The sequence below is a fragment of the Hydra vulgaris genome, chromosome 07 (assembly GCF_038396675.1).
Source record: "Hydra vulgaris chromosome 07, alternate assembly HydraT2T_AEP".
Classification (NCBI taxonomy): Eukaryota; Metazoa; Cnidaria; class Hydrozoa; order Anthoathecata; family Hydridae; genus Hydra; species Hydra vulgaris.
Genome location: NC_088926.1, coordinates 20,082,370 through 20,108,989, shown reverse-complemented (window position 1 = coordinate 20,108,989; position 26,620 = coordinate 20,082,370). Strand labels below are relative to the sequence as shown.

General features: G+C 28.0%; 2 protein-coding genes across 3 annotated transcripts in view; one reads left to right on the top strand and one right to left on the bottom strand.

Moving 5' to 3' along the window:
* The first annotated feature begins 8,763 nt into the window (after nt 1–8,763).
* LOC100197587 (uncharacterized) lies at nt 8,764–24,449 on the top strand. Its single transcript, XM_065801318.1, has 3 exons — nt 8,764–9,452; nt 21,390–21,641; nt 22,556–24,449. Exons 1-3 carry the CDS (start codon nt 9,092–9,094, stop codon nt 23,146–23,148), a joined length of 1,206 nt encoding a protein of 401 aa, XP_065657390.1. The 5' UTR covers nt 8,764–9,091; the 3' UTR covers nt 23,149–24,449.
* A 1,429-nt stretch (nt 24,450–25,878) lies between these two features.
* LOC100212022 (non-lysosomal glucosylceramidase) overlaps nt 25,879–26,620 on the bottom strand; it is an 81,186-nt gene continuing 80,444 nt past the window's right edge. The window contains exon 32 of one of the 2 annotated variants that reach the window (XM_065801316.1): nt 25,879–26,238. In XM_065801316.1, the coding sequence (XP_065657388.1) occupies nt 26,152–26,238 (87 nt within the window). In that variant the 3' untranslated portion in view covers nt 25,879–26,151. The remainder of the gene's footprint in view (nt 26,239–26,620) is intronic. The other variant, XM_065801317.1, reaches the window with a different exon arrangement.

The following is a 26,620-nucleotide window of genomic DNA, read 5'->3' as shown; positions in this document are numbered from 1 at the left end:
AGATTGGATTGATCTATTGGACAATCAGTGACATGAGCTAAGAAAGTCTTCATCACTAAAAATCACTGGTATGAATGGAAAAATCCCTGCACATTGTAATAATGACATTTTTTTAGGTGTAAATGCAAAAGGAAAAGCAAAATCAATCAAGTTTGAAATGTCATGAATTGTTATGGGTTTACCTGGATTGTTCATTATAAAAGAGATTGCAGCATATTTATAGGATTTAAATGATCCATAGACAGTGCTGTCTAAAGGTTGTAGCTTGTGGCTGCAGTGAGGTGACAATATCAACATGGCAGCCCTTTTTCCTTTTGCTAGATCAATTGTCTTAATAGAAAGGTGTCTCATGATTTTCCAAAATTAATAAGACTGGTTGCTCATTTGAACATTTTGTTGATGTACTAAAGTGTTTCATATATAAATAAAAACTATCAGCTGTCATCCAACCTGACACGTGAGTTGTCCCGACTATTCCAGGTGAAGTACTATGTACCATTAAAAATGCACCTTAGGAAACACCATAAATGGAGGAATTTTACTTACATGAATTTACTTTTATATTCCCTACTTTATGTACAGTACAATAGCCTGTCTTATCAACATTATAGATGTCATTAGGATAGTATTATATTTTCTAAGATTTTCTTTCAAATTTTTAGAAAAATTCTGCAACATAATTTTTCTTAAAACTTGTTGCACGTGACAAACTTTTTGCTTCTGGTCTACATAAAGAGAGACCTTTAAATCTATTCATAAAACTATACAACCAATCTTCTCCATCAGGTTTTTTTGTCCATGGTTGTGGAACAATTTTCCTGTTATAGTCAGCAAAATCATAAGTTGTTTTTTTTAACTGAGTGCGAGTAAATCTATAATATATCCTGCCATATAATATTTTTTTATTAGTGAAAACCTGTCTGCATTTGTAGTTTGGTGCATACTATACTTTATCAAGCCCATATGGTTTAGCTTTTTCCACATACTGTAATAAACTTGAAAAAGCAATTTTACTATATTTGCTTACAGCAGAAACGTTTTGCCCTTTTTTAATTACCATATGCACTGCATGCTTTGTGTTTATAGAACTTGTGTTACCAATTTTTTTATCAATCTGTTTTTGATTTTGGACCATATTGACTAAAGCAAATATAGTATAAAGAATCATAATAGACTGTAATGAAATTACATGGGCAATATAATATTAAACTATTTTTCAGAATAATACATATAAAATATTATAAAGCTATATTGAATTAATACTTTAAAATTTCTGTTACTTTAATAAACTGAAAAGCTACTTCAAATATAGTTTTTTCTATTATATTCATATATATAAAATTTGTTCAAAAAATTAAAAAAAAAGATAATAACACATTATCTTATAACTTGAACTAATAAATTCATTTTCATGTAGTTTGTTTGTTAAAAATGTATGAATTTAATCTTTACTTTTCATTAATAGGGCACAGTGAATCAACCAATTCACTGTTCTCCACCATAAAAAATTAAGTTCAAGTCTATCAATTTCTTGGGACATAAGTGTTATTAAAGGAAAAACTAAACTACTAAAAGGAAGCATATACAATTATAAGAATAAAAACTTTATTTTTTAAAATTATCTCAACCATGATCTTCATAACAAACATAAAGAAGGTAAAAAAATATACTTTAGTTAGCTAAAAACAAAAATTACCTACCAAAAACAGGTAGTTAAAAGTTATGTGGTAACAACTATAAATAAAGATGGCTGATATATGAGCACATATAATGATTTTATTATTATAATGAACAAAATCCTTATCTTTGAGAAAATGCCTCTTATTCACTGTGCCCCTCGATCCACTGTACCCCACCTTTCCTTACTTTAAATAGTATTTAAATTTAAATACTGATTGTAAAATTATATTAAAGAAATTTTATTGCAGAAATTTTATGGCAATAAAATTTCTTTCATATAATTTTACAATTAATAATATTATTGGTACAACACTTGTTATCAAGCAAAGTTATCAGATTTTCCAAAATTAACCTTCTTAGAAAAGGTTTTAAAAAACAATACACGTGGTACTAAAAGCCGAGATCTAAGGGAAGATCGACAACAACGGTTACCGCGATCACATGGTTTTAGATCATTTCATTTGATCATTTCTTTTAGTTTAATACCCGTTAATGACGATAAAACACGTAAGAGGATGTCCAACAAAACCTATCCACTTCGCGAAACTCCAGTTAATTGATCGAAATTGTATTCTCGGATGTCCTGCCGGACCTCTTCCGCAACTAACACAAATAGTTTTTTTTTTAGTTAATCAACTTTGTTGCTAATCTTAATTTTGTATTAAAGATATATCAATTTCGTAAAATTAAGATACATCAATTTTGTTAAGATTTCCATTAGAATGTTTCAATAAGAATAAAATAATGGGGAAAAAACATTTAGTAGAACATAAAGTTAGTGTAATTTTTATAGAACATAAAATTATTTTATTAAAAATAAAAGTTATTAACATTATACATTAACAAAAGTTTTTAATATTATACATTATAACATAAATAAGTCTCATTACAAAGAATTATATTGAAAAAATAATATCATAATATATCAATGGGCAATACGTACAATACTTTTGAAATTGCAATTTGACTTATGAGGTGGGTTTTTGTTCTTGTTTAAAAATTTTATGAAATAAAAAATTCTTGTAATAACAAAAAACATAATTTTTAAAAAAAGTTTTATTAGCACATCTTAATACAAAAAAATTAAAAAAATAGTATCATAATATATTAATTATGAAGAATACGTGCAATTTTTTTTGCATTTGACTTATTGCGTAGGTTTATGTCTCTGTTTAAAAATTTTATGAAATAAAAAATTCATGTAATAACAAAAAAAAGAACAATGTTTTTTTTCAAATAAAGCGCATGTTCTTTATGTTGATTGTGCAAAAACTGAAAATGACTTTTTTTTTAATTTTATTAATGAGAATCATGGCCAGTCCATTTCTTTCAAGATATTTATCAATAAATTTCGTAAAAGTTATTTCCATTTCACAAACTAGTGACATAAAAGCTAATGGATTGTCAGCTGAACTAAGAAAGAGTACATCTGCACACCTATGGCATAACTTGACCTTTTGAATAAGCCATCCAGCCATATGTAAAAGGGCTTGATCCTTAGGTTGCATTAAAATTTTTCCAGTAAACATATAAAATGATCCTGGATGAAAATAAGATGTTCCTTTAGGTATGTTATTTTCTGTTTCATAGATTCCACAATTAGTGGTTGTTTGAGTACAACACTTCATAAAATCATTTAGATTGAAAGCTGTCTCAAAATTTGAATCCTTTATACTAGGTACGCGTAAATCCGGATTTTACAAAGCCGTTTTTTCGGCCGGTATGAACATGTTTTGCTCTGTTATTTTTGAGAAATATGTATCAACATAGATATTTTTTGAATACTAGAATTATGGAACTTTAATTTTACATGAATTTTTTTTAGTTAAAATTTTATTTATTATGAATTTATTGTTGTTAAAAATTTGCTTGTTTTTTGGACATCAAGTATATATAGAAGGAATGCTGGTTCATTTTTCTAATATATTCTCTCACCTTTAATAACCTTTTTTCTTACTACCTGCCAAATTTCATTGAAAAAAAAGCATACTTAGACACTTTAAAACTCTACTCCAATTAGGTAAAATTTTGTTGTTGTTTGGACATCAAGTATATATCAAAGGAATGCTGGCTCATTTTTCTAATATATTCTCTCACCTTTAATAACCTTTTTTCTCACTACCTGCCAAATTTCATTGAAAAAAAAGCATACTCAGACACCTTAACATTATTCTCTAATTAGATAACTTTTTAAGCTTCAATAACGCACACTTGTAGTGAGGAGGATTTTAATGTCATTACATTTACCATTATTTAAACATATTATATTTTATTTATAAAAATTAAACTTTTTTCTGCTCTCATGGGGCCAAAAACAAAGTTTGGGTTTTATAGTGAATGCAAAAAGTATTTAACTGCTAATTTTGAATTGTCGCAAATAGGCATTGAGTCTAATACAGAGTGTGATACAGTTTGTAGAAATGGACATATTTTTTTATTATTTACAAAAAATAGTGATTCGTTTCTCAAAACATCTCAACAAGTCACTAGACAATTCAAGATGGGCTAAGGACAGTAAGCGTTTTTATGAATTTTGCAATAAACTTTTTAAAGCCATATATCAAGTTTGTCTAATATTGTATTATCATCAGGCTTCTCAGATGTTTCATATACCAATATGAATGTTTTATCTTTTTTAAATAGTTGAACATCAACATCTGCTGGTTATAGCAAATGAGACATAACTAAACATATAATTAGAGAGAAATTAGGCCCTATAAAAAAAAAAGAAGCTAACTCTTACAAATAATGTTGGAACAAGTTAGCACTTTTAAAAGCTGAATTAAACAGCATGCCAAACCAATTACGTGTTCTAAGACAAAATGTTAAACAAAAAGTAAAAATAATTAAAGCTTCAAGGGCAAAAATACCAGATCTGAAAAAACACACATAAAAGAATAAAATTACAGTGAGAAGATTCGTCACTTTTAAGCTGAAAAAAAAGCTTTGAAAAATAAATGAAAAGCATAAGTTAAGGCAACTCAAAACTAAGCATAATGCTGCTGTTTTTTACAAGTAACAGGGTAATTGCTAGTTTGGAGAATGAGTTCTCCAGATTAAGGAAGAAAGAAATGTAATTATGCCAGAAGATAAAAAAACATATTTATTACAAATAAGATTAATAATTTATAATATGCTGTTGTGTAATATAACTAACAAGTAACATTCGATATCTTATGAGCAAAATAGGGTATTATATGGGTGTTACTTTTAATAATATTCCTCATCGAATTACTGTTGAGCAAAGAGCTCGTGAACATGGCAGTATTCCAGATTTGCAAGCAGCAGAGCGGCCTATGCATAATAATAATCCTACTCTTGGGTTTGATGCTACAACACAAGAAAGTGTCCACATTAATAGCATTAACTTAACATCTTAAGATAAATGTCTTGTGTTTGCTCTAGATCAGTTACCAGGAGGAACAGCATTTGATTATGAAAGTCATATATGCACTTCAATTGATTATATGGCATTTGTTTATTCAGATTTTTACCAAAGTAGCTTTGATGATTGTCATAACTCGATTATTGAAAATATATCTAACACAATGTCAGACAGTCAACCATCTTACTATAAGCAAAGTTTGTGCAACCTGGGGCAAGAATTTGAATGAGCTGAACTGCCATTTGCAGAATATATTAAAAAATACAAATAAAAATTATGAATTTCAATTAAATAATAATATTTTCTTTTAAAAAATCTACATTTTTTAATATAATAAAGAGTTTTGTAGACGCCCCTTTAGCACCCTTTGTACACCCTTTGCATATATATATATTGCCCTTTGTTAGACCTATCTTTTGATACCAAGTTGTATGTATTTCGATAAGAATTGACCAAGTTATGACGTTTTAAGTTAAAAAAAACCTCAAATTTGATCACAGTTTCTTCAAGAAGTCTATATATCAAAAATTCGGTACTCAAAATGCCATAACTTTTTGTAGAATTGTTCAATTTTGATAATTTTTTTACCTTTAAAATACTGAATTAAAAACCTTTCCAATGATATATAACAATCTAGTGTTTGATTAATTTAAAAACTTCATGTCACGTACCTATTTATACAGTTGCTATTGGATTTGCTTTTTTCTACAGATAGAAGTAATAAAGCTATAGGCAGCTCGAAATTGTCTAACATTTGGACAGTCATTCCAACCACCTTTGCTTCGAATAATGGAAAAAAAATTCTCAATGCAGTCCTGATTAAAACGAGAAGTACAAACAAACTGAAAACCTTCAGAAAATAGCTCTCTACTTAAGGTTAGAACACTATTTATTGTGACACTTAAACCCCAATGACATGGTATACTTGCTTGACTTCTAATATTACAAAATTTCCAATCCAAAATTTCCAATCCAATGCTTTAACTCTTCCGACTGAGAAATACATGCTCCTTTTAAAGTTAGAGCACAACGAGCTGGTTTATCTGCATATAGTTTATATGAATTCAATATATCGAATAAAGTATCCATGCGTTCAACAAATCTTGCTGTTGGTAATACACTTAAAGGAAGTAAGTTTGTATTAGAGCAGCAATATAATGCAGAAGCAACTTGATAACTAAAAACTTGAATGGCAAGTTTGACCTTCATAGATAAGAGGACCAGGATCTAAGTGTCTATCTGTTAGTTTTGGCACTAGACGTACAGAGTTTATTTTGTCTAAATTATACAGAGACTGGATGTGTTGCCAAGAAATAATTTCACCATTAATGTCAATGTTATGCCTTCGTAAATTGTTTCTGATACTTTTTACTAAATGTGGAGGATCAAAAATAAAATGAATATTTTTATCATTGGATTAGGAAAGTATGGTAAATCTTTGGAAAACCCAAGCAAACGTAGGGCAGCTATATTAGTAGATCCTTGATCACAAACTACACATCTAATGTGTAAAACCAGTTTCTTGAACCTTAGAAATGGTTTCACATAGTAAAGAAGCCAAGTCAGCTGTTAATACTGTTGAATTATTATAAAAATAAGCTATTGGTTGTTTCCATTTATTTGCCAAGCCTCTAACCATAATTACAAGAGCCTGATTTAAAAGTTTTCCATTTCTCATACCATAAACCCTGTCAGAATTTCTATCATACTCTAAATGCTGCTTTAATGACATTTCATCCCTAACAAGACTGCCATTACGATCATGTGGATTCATTGCATCAGCACGTAACTTTAATAAAGAAAACAATAGAGTAGAAAACCCTTTTTGAAGATCTGAAAATACGGGGGACAAAAATAATAATAAACAGGTTTGACTTGGTAAACAGAATATTGTTTGCAAGACATTAAAAGTTTGAGGACTATGAAATAAAATTCGCAAAGCCAAAACTTTGTCACAAACTGCCCAGTGTTTTCCTTTATTGACTCGTTTACTCATTTCTAATTGACTTCTAAAAAAAACTAACTTGTATAGGAGATAAGTATTTCCTGGATAAATTTAAAATGTTTTATAGACACAGTTTTTTTTGGTTTTTTGTTTAGATTTTAAATGTCGAACTTGTTTACGTAGTCTAGAATTTTTGACTCGCAATGTTAATAGTAACCTTTGAAGTTTGTTGAAATTTATTTCATTAGTAGACATTTTGTTCTCTAAATTTCTATCTGAATTAACAGGTAAACAAACAACTTGCTTTTTTGCTGGAAATGAATGACGTTCAACTGATGATTTCCTTTTGCAACCAACAAGTGGAGGAGGATATGGGATGTTAAAAATAGTAGGAATTGCAACAAATGTTTTCCATTATTATATGTAGAATAATACATTGTATTTTCAAAATGATTACTGCACAAATAAGTTTTTGTTTAAAAATACGAAATCTTTTTCGTCTAAATCTTTCCTACGACAGTTGATGACCCACTGTTTACATCTAAAAGTTAAAAAAAACTACGGCTGCGAATAGTTTTTTTCAGCCTCTCTAAGGAGCGGTTAGCGTTTACCTCAGCTGCTAAAGCTTGAGCATTAAGTTTAAGATCATTTAAGATAAGAACTCCAAGATTTCTCTTTAACTGAGCAACTTCGATTGCAAGTGGCAGGCCGTCTGATCCTGGTATGTAATAGTCTCGTTTTGATACCTATTTTATCGGCCAGTATGCATGACTAGTAACTAAGTAAGTATGCATGACTAGTAACGAAGTAACTAAATTTATTTAAAAAAGTAACGTTGTTGACGTTAAATTTTCTAGACCCTTTCCCCCTCCCCCATGCCAAAAATTGTTAAAAATTTTCAGACCTCCATTTTGTTGACGTAATTAATGGACAGCCCCTAAAAACTTATCGCAAAAAGCATTATAAATCAAAAATAAAACAATACTGCGAGATTGTTAAAATAAAACACTCGTGTTAATATAAAACAGCTTTGCCATATTGTTTTAATGCTGCTTTAAACTGTTTATAACATTAAAAACATAAAACGCGTAAAAATAAAAGTGTTTTATCAATCATAAAATACATCTGATAAAATACAATATGTTATTATGACTATGGTTTCATCGTCACTATGAAGTTAATACTATCTATTAATAAGTAATTCGCTAATTTACGCATAGTAATTTGTGTCAAAGGCGGTTGATTAATAACTTTTTCATCAACTATATATAAAAAAATTAGGTTTTATATTTTTTTAACAATTTTTTATTTAACAAAAAAAGTATAAAATTAAAATATGCTAAAAATTATAAACTTTTCTTCTTTTTCAATATAAGTTTTTTAGTACTATTTATTTTCTTTTATTTTTAGTAAAGATTTTGATTTTTTTTTTTTCAAAACATTTTCTCCAGTTGAAAAGATCATTACTTCAGGGGTCTGAACGTTCATTATTTCAGGGGTCTTAGCGTAAAAAGTACGTTCCTGACAGATCTATGCATGAGAATAATAAGGTTTTAACTTTTACATTTTTATATGCTAAGAATATAACTTTCGATATTTCATTGTTAAAATGTTTTTCTTTTTATAATTATACTTCTTATTAAACTATACTTTGTTTATGTTGTATATATTTTACAATTAAACTTATGATACTATTTATATAACTTTTAATTTGTTTTGTTTTTGTTTATGTTTTTTTGTTAATTAAAACTTTAGTTGATAAATTCTTAAAACATAAAAAAAAACGCTTAAAGTCTGAATACGCGAATTGTGAAGATAAATAAAAAACTTTTTATGTTCTCGATTTGCTGCAAACGTAGTGGCTTATAACTTAAAGGTCCCATGAGTTTAAACACGCAAATTTAAAAACATATAGGCGTTCTACTTTGCTCATAAAGTTTTTGTGTCTGTTCGGAATATCAATGTACGCTTGAATAAATTTCATTGGTAAAGTTGAACGAAGATTTATAAAATAGAGTATTATAACCAAGTTAACTAAACTACTATAATAAGGTTTTTTTGGCATAACGGAATTAATTCTGATGAATATAAGGAACTGCGTACCGTGTACCGTGATCTTTGTTGTTATTATTTTTGCCGAAATAAAATGTTTCAGAATCAATCAAGACAACAACGGCATTCAAAAAATTCAAAAAGAACGAGAGAAAGATGTGAAGGTGTCTTCTCGTTTAATAGAAAAAGTCTTTGAAAAATATCCTTACTTTTTGAATGATTTTCTAGACTTCAATATATCTGCTGCTGATGGAGAAACGCATAAAGTTGGTTATATTAAGGAGATGGTGTTAGAAGTCACTAGAAATGATGGATACCAGGTTCTCACAACTGAAAACATCGAAGATTCATTCTTAGGTCAACACTCAAGCTTGTTTACCTGCAGTGAAGGTATTATTATACAATTTTTTTTTTTTTTTTTTTTGTACTGTGTTTTTCGTTATTTCTGTAAAATAAGAAATAAATAACTAAATAAAAAGAAAATAATAATAATAATAATAATAATAATAATAATAGTAACAATAACAATAATAACAATAATAATAATAATAATAATAATAATAACAATAATAATAATAATAATAATAATAATAATAAGGTCACTAGTTTTACTTTTTATAATTATTACGCATGATGTAACCATCATGTGTAACAGTTATAAAAGTAAACTTCAATAATGACAATAAATACAATTAATTAAAATCTAGAAAGAAATGAAATAAACTTTCTCACAGTAAATGTTTTGTTTTAAAAATAAATTCATTATAGCGGTGTTTCTTTTTTTTCTTCCAACAAATCATGAAGCTTCTTCAAATTCAAGAATCAGTTTGTGAAAAAAAGTCTTTTATTCTCTTTATAGACATTTTTCGAAAGTTTTTAAAAATGTTGTCCCCATATTTAGCCGCCAGACTATTAGTTTCAGGTTTATTTTAATGAAAGAATGGTATTTACTGGCTACTAATTCCTAATAATAAAAAGCAAACATCTTTACATAAACGATGCTTTGCATTAGTGAAAAAAAATTAAAACAAGAATATATTTTCGTAGAACTAAAAAAAAAAATTATGCAAACAAAAAAACCAAATTTTTTTTTAATGATTATTAAGGTGGTACATCAAATATTCTAAAATATTCAAACTTAAAAAAAAAAGATAAACTTTATACCAATAAAAAGTACATTAACTTAGAATGCTATTTTATAGCATTACGTAAACTTCACTTTACTTTGCCTCGATTACTTTGCCTCGATTTTATCGAAAAACATTCATTTTAATGGGTCCATTCAAAACACGATCACTTGAAATATATTAACACAACATCCATGAAATTTTTTACCTTTGTTCTAGACATGTAAGGTAAGGTATTGACATTTGGATTTTAAAATTTTAAACGTAAAAAAAAAATTATATCAATTTTTTCACATCAAATAAAAAAAAAAAAAACTTTTTTTGACCTTAAAATTAAAAAAAATAAAAAGATTAAAGCAGAACTTAAAAATTTCGAAATGTCATTCCCTAGAATATAATATAATAAACATTTCCTGAAAATTTGAAAAAAGTGATTTGCACTTCTGCTTTAAAAGATATCATGTTTACAATCAGACAGAAGATTAAATTATTCTTGTCATTCCTACATAAATTTTTTTAGCTAGTTAATTTATCAAAAAAATAGGAGATTTGTTGGGAATAAGCTTTTTATATTATTAATCTACAATAAATTGCCTACCAAATGAGCGAAATATTAAAATTTCACTTTTTTTTACCCTAAGGAGCTCAAGATAATCTTTTTTTCAGAAACTTTTTACCGTCTTTATACAGAACACCGCGGATAAAAATTTAATTAGTTTTTTCTTACCGATGTTGCCAATACTAAACACTTTTACCACTGCGTCACGGCTGCTTAAACCATCAAATCTTCTATATAAGGCAATAATCCACGATGGTCAATAGGATAATTTATGTTCATTTAACAAAGGAAAGCAGTTTAATTATGCAAATTTGTACTTTAAAACTAAAATCAACATAAGACCAATAAGCATCAACAATTTATCTTTAGGAAACATGAAAAAGTGAATTAATTAAATAACAACTGTTGTTGTTTTTCCGCCATTACTCACGTCTCACAGCTAAAATGACGTGTACAGGACCTTAAGGCCAAGTACACATTCTACAGCTGAAAATTTTATACCGTTTACTTGATCACGGTACAGCGCTAAAAAATGTTTTCTTTTGAACTTTCAAGTTTATTGTAAAAAATGATAAAGCAATAATTGTCATTAAAAGTTCATAACCAAGCAAAAAATTATAAAAAAATAAATAAATAAAGTAGTATATTGTAAAAAATAAATAAATATATTCAATTTAATGTCATTAAAAGAATTACATGTCAGAACATATACAACTTACATGTACTGAAAATTAATTTTTTCTGTAAAAGCATGTACTGATAAATAATTCCTACTGTAAAAACATTAGTGGAGTGCAACGTTAAGAAAATGCGTTTCTCCAATTTACTAGGAACTAAAACGTAATTATAGGAGTTTCAAAGTCCTATATTTATGCTTTAACTAATAAATCGATAAGACAAAGTTTGTCTTATCGATTTATTAGTTAATGCCTAAACACGTGCATTTTTACACAGATCCTAATTGTTTTTGTGTATCAATTTTAAGATTATGATTAGGATATCTTTTTCACTCTATAAAAAATGTTTTTATGGTCTCTTACTTTAACACATTTATAAATATATTTATATTTATAAATGTGTTAAAGTTATATATATGTAAAATGTTTATATAGTGACAATATAAGTAACTAAAAATCTTTTAGTAAAATTTACAAAACTCCTTTATTTCACTTCCAAATCAATGTTCCAACATTCCTTTTTTTTAAAGGAAGATAGATATTAAGTATTCATTAAACATTTTTACATGGGTAATACTTCACAAATTTCAAATAATTTTTTTTTAGCATATAGTAAAAGAAAAATTATTTAAAATTTGTGATTAACAGAGTAAACAAGAGAAAAGCTTTTTTTTCGCTTTTCAGAAATTTACGTTCAAAATGAAATCTGGTAACCATTAACTAAATTGCGAGTTAACAGAAAGCAAGGTAAACAGTAAAGAGCAAGAAAGCGGTTAACAAAAGACTTTCATTTACAGTAAAAGTATGCAACATAATATGTCACGCGAGATTTGGTTGATGGAGGAAGTGATGGTAGCTTGCTAGAACAGTTTTAATGGTAGCATTTGTAAAAAAATTTAAAAAAAAAATGCAATTTTACAAAAATGAGAAAATATTCAAAATCAAGATGCTAGAGTAGCTCAATGACATTAATAATACAATTTTGGACCTTGTCTAAAAAGAAGGCGTTGTTATAAGAACCAAAACAAATGTGAACAGTACTCCATACAAAGACAAAAGACATTTATTGAGGTAGAGAATAGAATTAAAAATAAAGAGTGATATTAGCAGTTGTTAACTATTAAATAGATTGTATGTATAGTTTCCATGAAGTAATAGTGAATAACAATCTAAAATGTAGGGATCCACCGAATCCAACTTTTGACCGATACCGATTCCGATTGGTACAAGCCAATACCGATGCACCAAAATTAAAGCTGCAGAAGGCGATTCAATCGCTTCTGAGCCAAGGTTGACCGATTATATGACTTCATCATCCTTTTTTCGATGAGAGAAACATCTCTCTGCTGCGCAGGTTGTCAATGGTATCGCTAAGTAAATTTTTAGAAGTTTTGATATTTCAGAAAACATTTTTGAAACTCTTTTACAGTTGTTTAACATATGAATTATAGTTGTGATTGATGTTACATGTTTAATGTTCATTTATATGTAATGTTATAAGTTTCCTTAATGGATTTAAACAGAAAGAGTTCAGCATATAATTTTTCATAAACTACATTATTTTTATAGAAAACCTTTATATTAACTAAAGCTTTTATGTCTGTATCATCATTTGCATTAGTCAATAATAACCTTTCTAAAGCAACTATTGGTTCCATTGAATTTTCTGGGAACCGCTGATTTAATTGACTTTCTATAACATCAAGTACCTCGTAATACTGAGTTCGGTAATATTCCATTGTGTCCCATTTGTGAATGTTCAAAGTATTATCATCATAGTGAGAAGAAGTTAAACGTCGGCGAGGCAAAGAAGCATGAATTAAATTTCTTAATTCCTTCATTAACACAAGATTCAAAAAATGATTTAAAACGTGTTTCTGATCTCATAGATGATAATGAATTTTTAATAACATTATTGATGAAGCAATTGTTTGAGCATCTACTTCAGCAGATTGCATATGTTGAGAAACTTGCTCTACAGTTGCAAACACATCATAAGCCAGGCGAAGCCCAAAATATAATCATATGATAACGGTTTATCAAGTTAACCTTCTGCTTTAGCTCTGTTCGGATCATTTGATTAAAAAATTTCTTGAAACTCTAAAACAATAACTTAAAAATTTGTCAGAATTGAACCATATGATATAGTCCTCGCGGTAAAACGAGTTAAATAAGGAGCACTTAAGTTGATTTGCTTGATATCCTCGTCAAGTATACCGCATTGTAATTTTTTAAACCTTCCCAGTCTCTTAGGAGCAAAACAAATAAAATTATTCAACAGCTGGCACAATTCCTGTCCCTCGGTCATACAACTGACTTGTTTACAAGCATCTTAAAGAACAATGTTGAGCCGATGTGCGTAACAATGTATACAAATCGCTTCATTGACATCATCTTGAAGTAGTTTAGCAACACCACTTAGATGCCCTGAAATTGAAACAGCATCATATTAACATTGTCCCCGCACCATTTTCTTGTCTAGTCCACATCTTAATAAAACATCACATATTGCATAAAAAAGCAACTTACTGTCGGTAGCATCAACTGCATAGAGACCAAGAAAACTTTCCTATATTGTAAAATTTTCAGAAACTGATCGAACACATAAAGACATTTGCTCAATACCCAAAATGTCTTGAGTTTCATCGCATATTACAGAAAAAAATTCTCTATTTAATAGCACTAAGTACATTTCTTACACGCACATAACTTGCCATTAGTTCTATCATCTCGTTAACAATATCATGAGACATGTACTTACTGCTTGACAGCCAGCTCGATAGAGGTGGATAATCTTTACTCCTCATTAAAACTGATTAAGATTGTCTTCAGTTTCATCATTCCGTCGAATAGCTAAGCCTTGTTGAGTAATACATTTTAATGACGAGATTGCACGAATTAAGCACTCGTAATGCTCATCGCATTGCTTATGATGCATTTCACTTATCATTTGGTGTATAGTTTTCAAACCTGATGCACGTAGTGTAAATAATTTTTCCTGTGCCTCCTTATGAAATGATGATAAGTCGTGTTTTCTCAGTCTTTCTACAGCTTTTTTCCAATTGTCATAACCAATTGTCAAAAAATTTTGTTCACCGCATTTTGAAAAAGATACCAGATTTTTCTTAACAGTACCAATGCAAATATAGAAAAATACTTTCTTTTTGGAATGACATAGATAAATCTAAGGGTAATCTATAATTCATTTTTCATTGAAAAATCTAAGTTGTTTGCCATTTTTTGGTTGCTTCAACATCGGCAGGATTTATTTCTATTTTTTCGGCATTCCACTCACAGCAGGAACAAGCAGGAAAAAATTTTTCAATGTCATTTCCTTCTTGAATGATTTCTTCCATTGGTAAAGTTGTACTTAAAGAATTCTTGTCGTGTACAAAGTAAGAAACCAGTGTTCGTTGTTTTTTATGAGACGTTTCCGTCATGACTCTTCGTAGTTGTAAGGAAATGCTAGTCGTAAGATTAGGAGTTGTGAATAATGTAAAATGTGCTTAAGTATGGATTTATATAATATTCACAACCGTTAATTGCTCCCTTGTAAATTGTAAAACATTGTTTAATGCAAACACATAAAGTTATTATTTCAAATACAAAAAAGCTAATTGCTCCCTAGAAGGTTGTAAAACGTGATTCAAATCAAATACGTTAACTTAGTATTTCAAATACAAAATACTAGTTGACCTCTAGCGGTTTGAAATTGTGAATAAAGATAGCAAGATAAAAACTTTTAAAATAATAATTTTATAAACTTGAAAAGTAGGAGGGTTATAATACCAAAAGCCCCACACTTTTAAAAGTGAGGGGGCTGAAGCCCCAAAGCCCCCACTGCTGTATATATATATATATATATATATATATATATATATATATATATATATATATATATATATATATATATATATATATATATATATATATATATATACATATAGGGGAGACCGGGGCTGGTTGCAACAAAGTTAAAAAAACTGCATTTATCTCCTTAAACTTTAATATTTTTGAAATTTTTTTTTTAGGGTTATAAAATAGATCTTAGTGACATGTTAATCCAACATTGATAAATATAATATAAAACTTAGTTATTCCGCAATAGTGAAACAAAAATGAAAATATGTTGCAACTTACCCCGCATCGGGACAAGTTGCAACAGTGAACGGAGCAAGTTGCAACACAATACTTTAAAACCATAAGCCTTGCAGAGTTCACAGAAAAATTACTAGTTAATCTGTAATTTCTATTTGGCAACAAAAATTTTATAATTACAATAAAAGAAAGTAGTATTTTCCTTTAGTTGCAATACATTTATTATGCTAGACTTCACATATACCTGACTTGTTTAGTAAACTAAAAACTGTTTTTGAAAAAAAAAGTTCTCTTGGTCAATTAAACAACAATTAAGTTTAAAAAAAGGCAAGAGGAGTATTTAGGATATTTAAGTTCTGTTTTTTTTTGTTTTTAGGATATAAAAACACAACAACATTTTGTTTAAAAAACAATTTTTTTAATGCAAAAAATTACATTAATTCCATTTTAATTCACCTTTAATGTTTTTTTTTGTGTTTGTTGATGTAGAAGTATTAGACTTTCTCTTTTTAGAACTAACTTCTTTTTCAGCCATAAGTTGCTGTTTTACTGGAGTATCTGTAAGAATTTCTGCATACTTTCTCTTTGATCTAGTGAGTATTCTTTCCTAGGTTGTGCTTTTGGCAGAGGTCTTACATTCTCTGGGGAAAATTCTAATGATGCCGGAGATGGAATTGCATCTGAGATTGAAGTTGATATACTAATATCAATACCTGCTTTAGATTGAGTTGCTGGAGGATCAGTAACAAATGATGGAGCAAAATCTACATCTGAAAATATATCCTTATCATATGGGAATATTCCTACCATTCTAAAACCAGATGTTATGTTTTGTTCTGTAAGAGAATGCTGTAAGGCTATTTTTGCAATTCCTGACAAATCATATATACTCATTGTTTCATCCATGAGTCTTGTGCATTAGCTACGCTTTTTTTGAATGGTCCGAATAAAGATCTATCTAGAGGTTGCAACTTATGTGAGCAATGAGGAGGGAAGGAAAGCAAAACTATACCATTATCTTCACACAATGTTATTAATTGAACAGATAAATGAGACTGATGGTTATCTAAAAGTAATAGCACAGGGCTTTCTTTTGTGGGCTTGACATGCCGAATAAAGTGATTTAAGGAAGTAACAAAGCACTCCTCATTTATCTAGCCTGACCCATTCGAAGCACCAATGCATTCATTTGGTTCATCACGAATAAAGTGATCAAAAAATTTCTTTCTTGGAAATAGAAACATTGGAGGCCCACTATTGCCACATGCATTTACAGTTAACACCATTGTCACTAGTGTCCCCCGTTCTTGAGATGTTAATGCTCCAACTTGCTTAACACCTTTACGAGCAATTATCTTGTTTGGTTTTTGCACAGTGGTGATACCAGTCTCATCAACATTGCAAATATTAGATGCAGAAAAATGATTTCTATCTAAAACATCATTTTTAATTAATAATGTAGGATAATTTTTGAAAAAATACACCTACATTAGCACGATTAAAACTAGTTGCTCGTGCAAGACTTGTTGCACATTCAAATGCAAGACTTTATAGCACATTCAAATGCAAGTTTTCATGCTTCATAATGTGATAATCCAAAATAAATATCAGAAGCTGTTGATATATATGAAGCAATAGCTTTTTCTTGTTCTAAATTGAAAACTTGGCATGACTTTTTATAATCAGGTAGCGGCATTCCCATATTAACTTTTTCTACTTTATTTATGTAACGAAAAAGAGTTAAGTAGTGGATTCCATACTTTTTTGCTGATGCTCTAATCAATATTTCTTTTCCATCAATAACATGGTTTACTTAAGCACAAAATAACAGTTTAATCAAATAACAATAAAATAAAAAATCAATAAAGTCATTTTATACAACTTAACATAAATCATTATTTATTTGTATATGAATGATTAATGTATCTTTGCATATATGTATGCATGTATATATATATATATATATATATATATATATATATATATATATATATATATATATATATATATATATTATATATTTATCTTTATCATAAAATTTTGTTTTAAATTAAAATTCAATTTAATTTATCATGAAATTTTGTTTTAAATTTAAAATTTAAAACAAAATTTTATGATAAAGATAAGTTTAAAAAATAATGACTAAAATTAAATAAAAAAAAAAAAGATTAAAAGTTTATAAGTTGTATATGTATATAATATATATGAAGCGTATTTATATATATTTATGTATCATATATTATGTATATATACATATATGTTATATGTTGATTATGTCTAAATTTATATACTTCTATATATATATATATATATTCATGTATTATATATTATGTATATATACATGTATGTAATATGTATATTATACATAATATACATATAAAATACATGTATATATACATAATATGTAATACATAAACATATATTATATATGTTTATGTATTACATATTATGTATATTATATACATAATATGTAATACATAAACATATATAATATATGTTTATGTATTACATACTATGTATATATACATGTATTTTATATACATCTATATATACAGTATATATAGATGTATTATATACATATATATACATATGCTTCATATATATTATATACATATACAACTTATATAAACTTATCTTCATCATAAAATTTTTGAAAGAGATCCAATAGCATCTCGTTTTCGTAATATTGCATTATGCTTTGTTTTTAAATTAAAAAAAATCGTTTGTTACACTGTTACATAAAAAAAGCGTCCATTATTTAAGAAAAAACTAGTTAAGTGCGTAAAATCAGCAAAACCCGCAGCTAATTTATGATTCAACTTACCCCGAGTAATTTGATGCAACTTACCCCATAGGATCATAATCACTCTAATCATTGATATAATTATTTTTATTGAAAATTATTTTTTTTTGGACTTATCGTGTTTGAAAAAGATTTTTTTAACTTACCATTACTTCATTATGGTCATATACCTCTAAGTTTAAAGTAAAACCCTAAAACTGTAAATAAATAAAAAAAAGATAGTTTAAAGCAAATTTAAACCCGGCTGCCTATTTTAAACAATCAAGGAGTAATGGGTTATTTTTAGATCTGGGGTGTATAGTTTTGTAATCTGCAAATAGACTTATTTTAAGGATAAAAATATCAGAAAAACCATTAATATAGATGAGGAACAATACAGATCCAAGGGTAGGACCTTGTAATATCTCGTAGGTTATAGTAAATAAAAAAGAGTCAGGTACAACTTTAATACTGTAATTAGAATAAAATGATTTAATAATTTTAAAAATTTTTGTCAAAAGAGATATTATACACCTTATGAAAGGAAAACACCATGTAAAGTAGGTCATTATGTCACACTTTATTGAATTTGATTGGATTCTTTGATATGTCATAAACAACAGCTCTTGTCTCTGGATTGTTAATCCAAATCCAATGGATTAATAATCCAGCAGCAGAATAAGGGGGTTGAAACTCCAGTAGGTTGTATAGAGTAAATTGTCAGACTCAAGAAGATATATTAGATTTGTTATTTAAAGATTCAAAGATCTCGCTAATAATAATAAAATGACTAATTACAGGAAGACAAATTGTAGACTAATTATGCTAGATAACTAATTACAGGCTATAGTTACGGTAGTCAAAAAAATAATAACCAGAAATGCCATTTTCCTGCAGGTATGAAAGTAATATTTAGTTAAGCACTTGTAAAACACTTTAAAGTATCATAAAGAAAGTTCTGAACACAATTGCAAGACTATGATAGAAATATTTTCTCGACCATAAGCTGTAAAAGAGTTTAAGAATGTTGAATATTGTTAAATATTTTCTAAAAATCTTGAGCACAATCTCTAAGATGAAGTTTAAAACTTAGTAATTTGAGAATAATAGTTCTTTGTATCAAATAATATCTTTTTGCATTTATCTTTTTCAATGTTATAAAGGTATTTGCTTTCCAGAGAGTTGTTCTTTTAAAAAGGTAAAAAAAATGACTACTGTTTAGAAACATCACCTGCAGTAGAAAAAGAAATCTATGGGGTAAACCCACTTACGTTGGGTCACAGTAAGTAAACACATACAGAACGTTGGCTGTTTTTTCCAATGCAAATAAAAGTTGATCCAATGTTAGTTTTATCGTATTTACATTGATAAAAACCTTAATAACAACGTGATTAATAATAGTTAGCAAGACTACATTAGCCCAACGTATTTAAAAATGTAGCAAAAGTTGCTTGATTTTCCGATCTAAACCCAACGCTGATCTAATGTATAGGGATCAACGTTGATCCAATATATATGGATCAACGTTGACCAAATGTGTATAACCCGACATTGATCCAATGTATATGGATTAACGTTGATCCAATATTTATAACCCAACATTAATACAGTGTGTATGGATTAACGTTGGACTATATACATTGGATCAATGTTGATCCATATACGTTGAAATAACTTTGGATTATATAGAGTGGATCAACGTTGTGTTTGCATTGAGAAAAGACAGATATATAATTATTTTCATCCAAATATTTTAGTTTATTTTGGAAATGTATTTTGCTAATATATTTGTCTGTCTCTTATGTAACGAAATATCAAGCCACAAACAAAACAAACATAAGTAATGCCTCTTTAATTAAATACAGTCTTATTAGTTACGATAAGTATTAACAAACATCATCAGTAATGGTGATTCATCAAAATGGATGAAATATGGTTGAGTACATATATAAATACAATATAAAAATATATAAGCGTATAAGTATGTAATATTTAATGTGTGTCTATATATATACTAAAATATAAAACATATAAATTTAATTCGGGTAAAAGTTAAATATAACGTTGAATCAACTTAAGACACAACGTTGTGCCAACATATAATACAAATGTTTATTCAACGTAAAATATTACGCAATGCCGACTTAAATTACAACGTTTTTTTTTGGCTACTGACGACGTCGCATTTGTTACCAAAATGATATAAAAACAACGTTGGTGGTCGATGTTGAGCCATCGCAAGGCGCTAATTTTTTATCAACGTATGTGTGCTAGCTGGGAAAGTTGTGCTTGACTTTAAATCAACAAGATAACAAAATGCTTCCATGCACGCCTTAATCCCGGAAGTTGTAAATGAAGTGAAATTTTTGGGAAATAGGCAAATGACACCAGCCTAATTGTCATCGCAAAGTAAATTACAAAAAGACTTTCAGTCAGCTTTAAGTTAGTTGTAAAAAATGCACATACAGGACAGATCTAAGTAGATAAAGATATTAGAAAGATCATAGCATGATCGGAACAACGTTAAGTCTATGGTCTTTAGGCTTTGAGACTTGGTCTTTAAATGTTTGTCTTAAAAAACTACTAGACAGATTATTATTAGTAAAATGATAACTTGAATGTCTTAAAATGCTTTAAAATATTTTGTCTTGGGCTAATGTTTAGACCCTGCTACGATTTACTTTTGTTTTGAATTCAAAATTGTGTTTTAACGAGACCTTCTTAAATTTTATCTTAAAATTAAATTTTGTTAAATAGACCTTATTAAAATTTAGTCTAATGTAAGTAAGTAGTAAAAAGTACAAAAAATAAATCTGAGACAAAAATACTGCATAATATTAAAGACTTTAATAAATATTTGTTTACATTTTATTTTAAATTTAATTATTCTACGTACTCCAATACTTAGCCACTGCATAATGGTTGCTTTATACTAATAGAATTATTAGTTTCAGCTTTGCAACCATACTACTCTCGGACTTATAATAATAATAATAAATTTTAATTAACATAGTAAATTTTAAATATTTTTATAAATTTAATTTACCAATAATTTATTTAAAAAGAAAACATTTTTGATTTAAGTGAGAAGATATATTGGCAATCCAAAGTACAGCGAGTACCTAGAAGGTGATTATGGATCTCAAATAATTTTAGTTTCTGGTGACAATGGTCAACTGAAACCCAAGTCAATAGCAAGGAGAGACGCTGGATGTTTAATTGGAGATAAATGTGTTTATAACCATCATTGTGAAAATAAAACGGCAGGTGTTGAAAAAGATTTTAAACGCTGTAAAATTTCTGAGACCAATGAAAATTGTTTTTCAACTGAAATGAGTAAGTATTTAGTTTATATAATTGTTAGTGGCTTTGCAATTAGGCTTGAATTGAGCATGTCTACAATTAAAAATAAAAGTACGTACACTATACTTTTACAGCCTCGAGTTTATTTAAGTCTCAAATTTTGAGATTCATGTGAGAAAATTGGTTTTGATATTTATAAACGTTAGAAATTTTTGCATGAAACATTTAAAGAAATATAGAAAACCGCATATTCTAAAAAAAGCATGTCAACACGTTTTAAAATTAGTTGTAGCTGATTTCTTACTTCAAATAGTTGGGGTATTAGAAACTCAATTATAATCAATAAAAAAAGACTACATATTCTGAACCACAAGCTGTAAAAGAATTTATATTAAAAGTAACTTGTTGATTTTCCATCAGTTGGATCAACAAAGTTGAATAACAAAATCTTAGGATAGAAATATAATTTCATTATTTTGAATATTAGATTGAAGTTTTAAAAATACTATGAAAGGACTATTTAGCACTAAAACATCTGCATAAGACCACAATAACAAATGGCATTTTATATTTAAAATCATTTTATAAATTAATACTCGTCACATGCGCCATTTTTTAAATGGCGCTTGTAACACAATTTACTATATTTTTATAAACAAAATTATTTTTTTACTATTTAAAATTTAAATAATTAAAATTTTTTTAGATAATTATATTCTGGGTTATCTATCTTGGCTGGTAATATTTGTTACCAGCCAGTTAAAAACAGATTACCTCAAAACTTATATAGTTATGAATATACGCATTTAAATTTTTGAAGATAACTACTTAGAGTGTACGCAATTTTATTAAAATGTACACAATAAAATATATGTATACAACATATTCACATGACTGTTAAAAACAAATACTAAATATATTTGTTAAATGAAACTTTTATATTTTAGCTGAGATGCTAAGCGATGAATTGGAATTCCTGACCGGTTATCGTCCTCACGTTGTAATAAACAACCTGCACCAAACAAAAGTAAACGTTAACCTTCCACCTGGAATTGGTACATTTGAAGTGGATGAAGCCAGAAGAGCTTGGCACAGTTTTCACAAGCTGTTGTATAAAGCGCAGAAAAGATTTAAAGGTAAAAAAGGGCTTTTAATAGACATTCATGCAAATTCAAAAACTGACCACATACCAGAAATTGCATTTAATTATGGTTTGTTTAATGAGTCTGAAAATACATCTTCATCAATAGATAGTTTAATGAACCATACAAGTCTTTCTTTTCATGAACTTACTGAAGGTAAAAGAAGCATGTCACATTACATGGACGAAAGTGGCTACAATGTTACTGCGGTTCCGCAATCAGCTTTAAATGTAAGTTATGTAGTAGAACACTACGGATCAAATAAAAGGTATCCAGGACGAAATATTGACGCAGTTCAAATAGATATGCGAATTAATCGAAAAAATAAAAAACTATTAAAAACAATGGTTGAGGATTTATCATCTGCAGTTTATAAATTTCTTTTAGAATACTACTAATAATACTTTATGGAGCAATTTGCAGAACTATTGTCACCGTCTCCGTACCACTAAAACATTGCTAATACACCACTTTCTTAAATAGTTCTTGTGTTTGGCTCATAGGAAAAATATCCAACAGAATGTTTTTATTGGTTTAAGGAAAAGTTTCTCTAAATTTTTCAAAAAAATTTGTTTTTATTACGTTAAATGAAAAACCATTTTTAAAATTTTTATTATTATTGATTTTACATAACTGTTATAGCTGTATAAACATTTCCATTTTGGATCCTAGTGTCAATGAAACACCGTATGAAAACCGTTTTGAGGGCTGATTATAAAAACAAGAAGGAGTCCAAAACGACCAATACTAAAATCTCGGATTTAAATCTAATATATAACTGTGTATTCTAATATTTAGTTGTGTTTGAAGTTCTTTGATGATATCCTTTTTTTTACTTTCTGAATGTTAAGGTGCTTTAAGAAAATCATACAGCCTTGTCACAGAAATACAATAGAAGTTATTTAATGAGAGACTTTGCATTGTCTTTTTCACTTATATCATTTTAATGCCGGAGTGGGGATTGAACCTCAGTTAGATTGTTGAGTAAATGCACTTTTTTTTTATCAATCCACTGTGGAAACATTCCATTTAAATAGACGATCACAAATTTAATTGGTGTATTTGTGAGTACCCATCAAATATTTTATGTGGAAATTAAGTGAAACACTTTAGACATTTTGAGCTATCCACAATAGTTTGGCTCACCGGTTACTCAGTGGACCATTAGTGGCACCCCTTAAAAGTTCGAGCAAAAAATATTTTTCTTGAATTTTTGTATTTCAAATATTTAAGTACCAACCACGCAAGCATTATTGTAGTGGATTTGCGGTGGACATATATAAGCATTTTGAGCGATTTATTTGAGATTTACTTATCGGTTACTTAGTGGACCATTTGTAGAATTTGTTAAAAGTGGTTGGCCAATAACTTTTTGAAATGTGATATAGTGGCTAGTCACTTTTGGCGGCTGCCACAAATCGTCCAATAAGTAACCAATGAGCAGTACTACACCGCTCAGAATACCTATATATGGGTCTTCTGAAATTCCACTAAAGTAGTCCTTGGAAGTCTTAGATACCAGTGATATCTATTACATTATGTTGGAGGCACAATCAGGGATAACTATTGAGATTTTCTCAACCTTAAATTCTTTGAGAAACTTCTCAAATAATTTTTTTGCAAACTTATAATATATTGTAGTTTATATTTTTACAAGATTTATATATTTTAATTAGTTTACAATCATACTAATACCTTATGGTGATGTTTTTAATGCGGATTAAAAAAACGCAGTATAAAACTTTTCTTTTTTTTTTGTTCTTTTATTTCTTCATAATAACTATTACAATAAAATAAATGAAAGAAGCATTTAAATAAAAAATTACACATTTTGTTACATATAAAATAAGAACGCGGAGACTTGCAGAAGATCGGATGATCTTGTCATCAAGAACCGCTTACAATCGTTACGTGTTTAAAACAATTTTGTAATGTGTATAAAATAAATAAGGCAGTCAAATAAAGTTTATAAAACACAAAAACAAAATTAACATAACAAAATTTAAATATACAAGTATGTAGTCAAATAAATATTTTTTATATAGGAATTCGTAAAAACATTATAAATCAATCAAAATAATTAAGTTTAAAAATATATAAATATGTTTTCAATAGAGAGAGTGATATTTTTTAATTTCCTTTTAAATGCGAAAAAGTTCCAGTCTTGAGAAAAATCAAAATATTTCCATTGATTTGGAATGAGGCTTCTCTGCGGTGCTCTGTGGTAAGACCGATAGGGTCTACTTAGAGCACCTTAAAAACTAAATTAAAAAAAAATTATGTGCTGTTGTAAAGTCTGTCACATTTAAAATCTCAAAAATTAGAAAAATCTTCATAAAAGTTTTCAACGGTGTTACGGTATTACTAAAAAAAAAAAAAAAAAAGCCAGTATCATGCTAGTTGTTAATAACACTTTACAAAGATTTTTATAATTTACAAGATCTTTCAAATTATTTTTTGAACTTTCGAAGCTGGATTGCTCAATGAGAAACCACATAGCCAAAAATAAGGAAGGTTACAAAATGTCTGATATCAGACATTATATTTGAGTAACTTTCTTGAATTTATATTAAAAAACTAGAAACTGCAGGTAATTCATTAACTATCTCACCAATAGGATAACCACTTTTTTTTTCTTCCAATATTGACACTTTAAGCCAAACAAACGTACTAATACAATACCATGTACTAACGCACATTTTCAAACAATTTGTTTGTTTCAACAACACATTTAGAAACAAAACTCCAACTATTTGTATATGTATTTTGAACAACAAAAGTTGATTAGGATTCGACAAACTATCGTAGTGTAGTAATAAAATTGAAAGATAATTGAAAAACGAGTAACGTTTGATTTTAGATAAAATTAAGGAAAATAAGAAACTCATACAACTTTATTCTGGATGCAATATTCCACATCGTTACCTTTCTGGAATTCGATATAAAAATTTAAGGAGAATCGTATAAGTAGACTCAGAGCTGAACGAATTTCTACAGTAGTTGTGACCTCCGAAAATGCTAATCCTAATGGAACTGTTCGCTTTAGTTAACAGAGTGAAAAATTTTCAGCAATTAGGAGGGAAATACTCTGAATTTAAAAATGTTTGTTAACAAAAACCATTAGTATAGTATTTATATATTTTATTTAAATTAAAGAATATCAGTAAAAAAATATAGTAAAGCGTGAGTGCGGGTTTATACTAGTGCCATAAAAAATCAAATATATATTAAATACGTACGTATATTTTAAACTTAGAATAATAATGCGACAAAGTTAAAATGTATGCATTGTTGAAAGTAAAAACGTAGTTTATTTAATAATATCCAAGTTATAAAAAACAGTATAAAAAATGTCTTAAAATTGCAAAACAAAAAAAAAATTAAATATAATTAATCACTTTTCAAGAACTCTTGAAATCAATCGTCAACACATCGTCAGAACGCAAAGTAATAACCTTTTCGAAAGTTAATACCGTTTTTGTCTCAATCTAAAATAAAAATAAAAATATGATTATTACCAATCGCTGACACCGTGTGCCTGGATGAAACTAAACCTCTATGAAAACAATCTTATTTCACATATATATATATACAGTATCGGACAAAACGAGTGCAACCAAATAATGCTAATTTAGTTTCTTTATATAAAAGTGCTGCATTTTTTCAATTTAGAGAAATAAATATGTAACTGTTTAGAGACAAAGTTCTTCAAGTTTTATTCATCACAAAGTTCATTATTTGTACAAGAAAATTAATAAATTAATCAAAAGTATTAAAAAAAGTTGATTTCCTTCTGGACAAAACAAGTGCAACTCGACAAAATGTTGACCAAGCTGTATTTCGCTATCAATATTTCGTGGCAAATCTCTT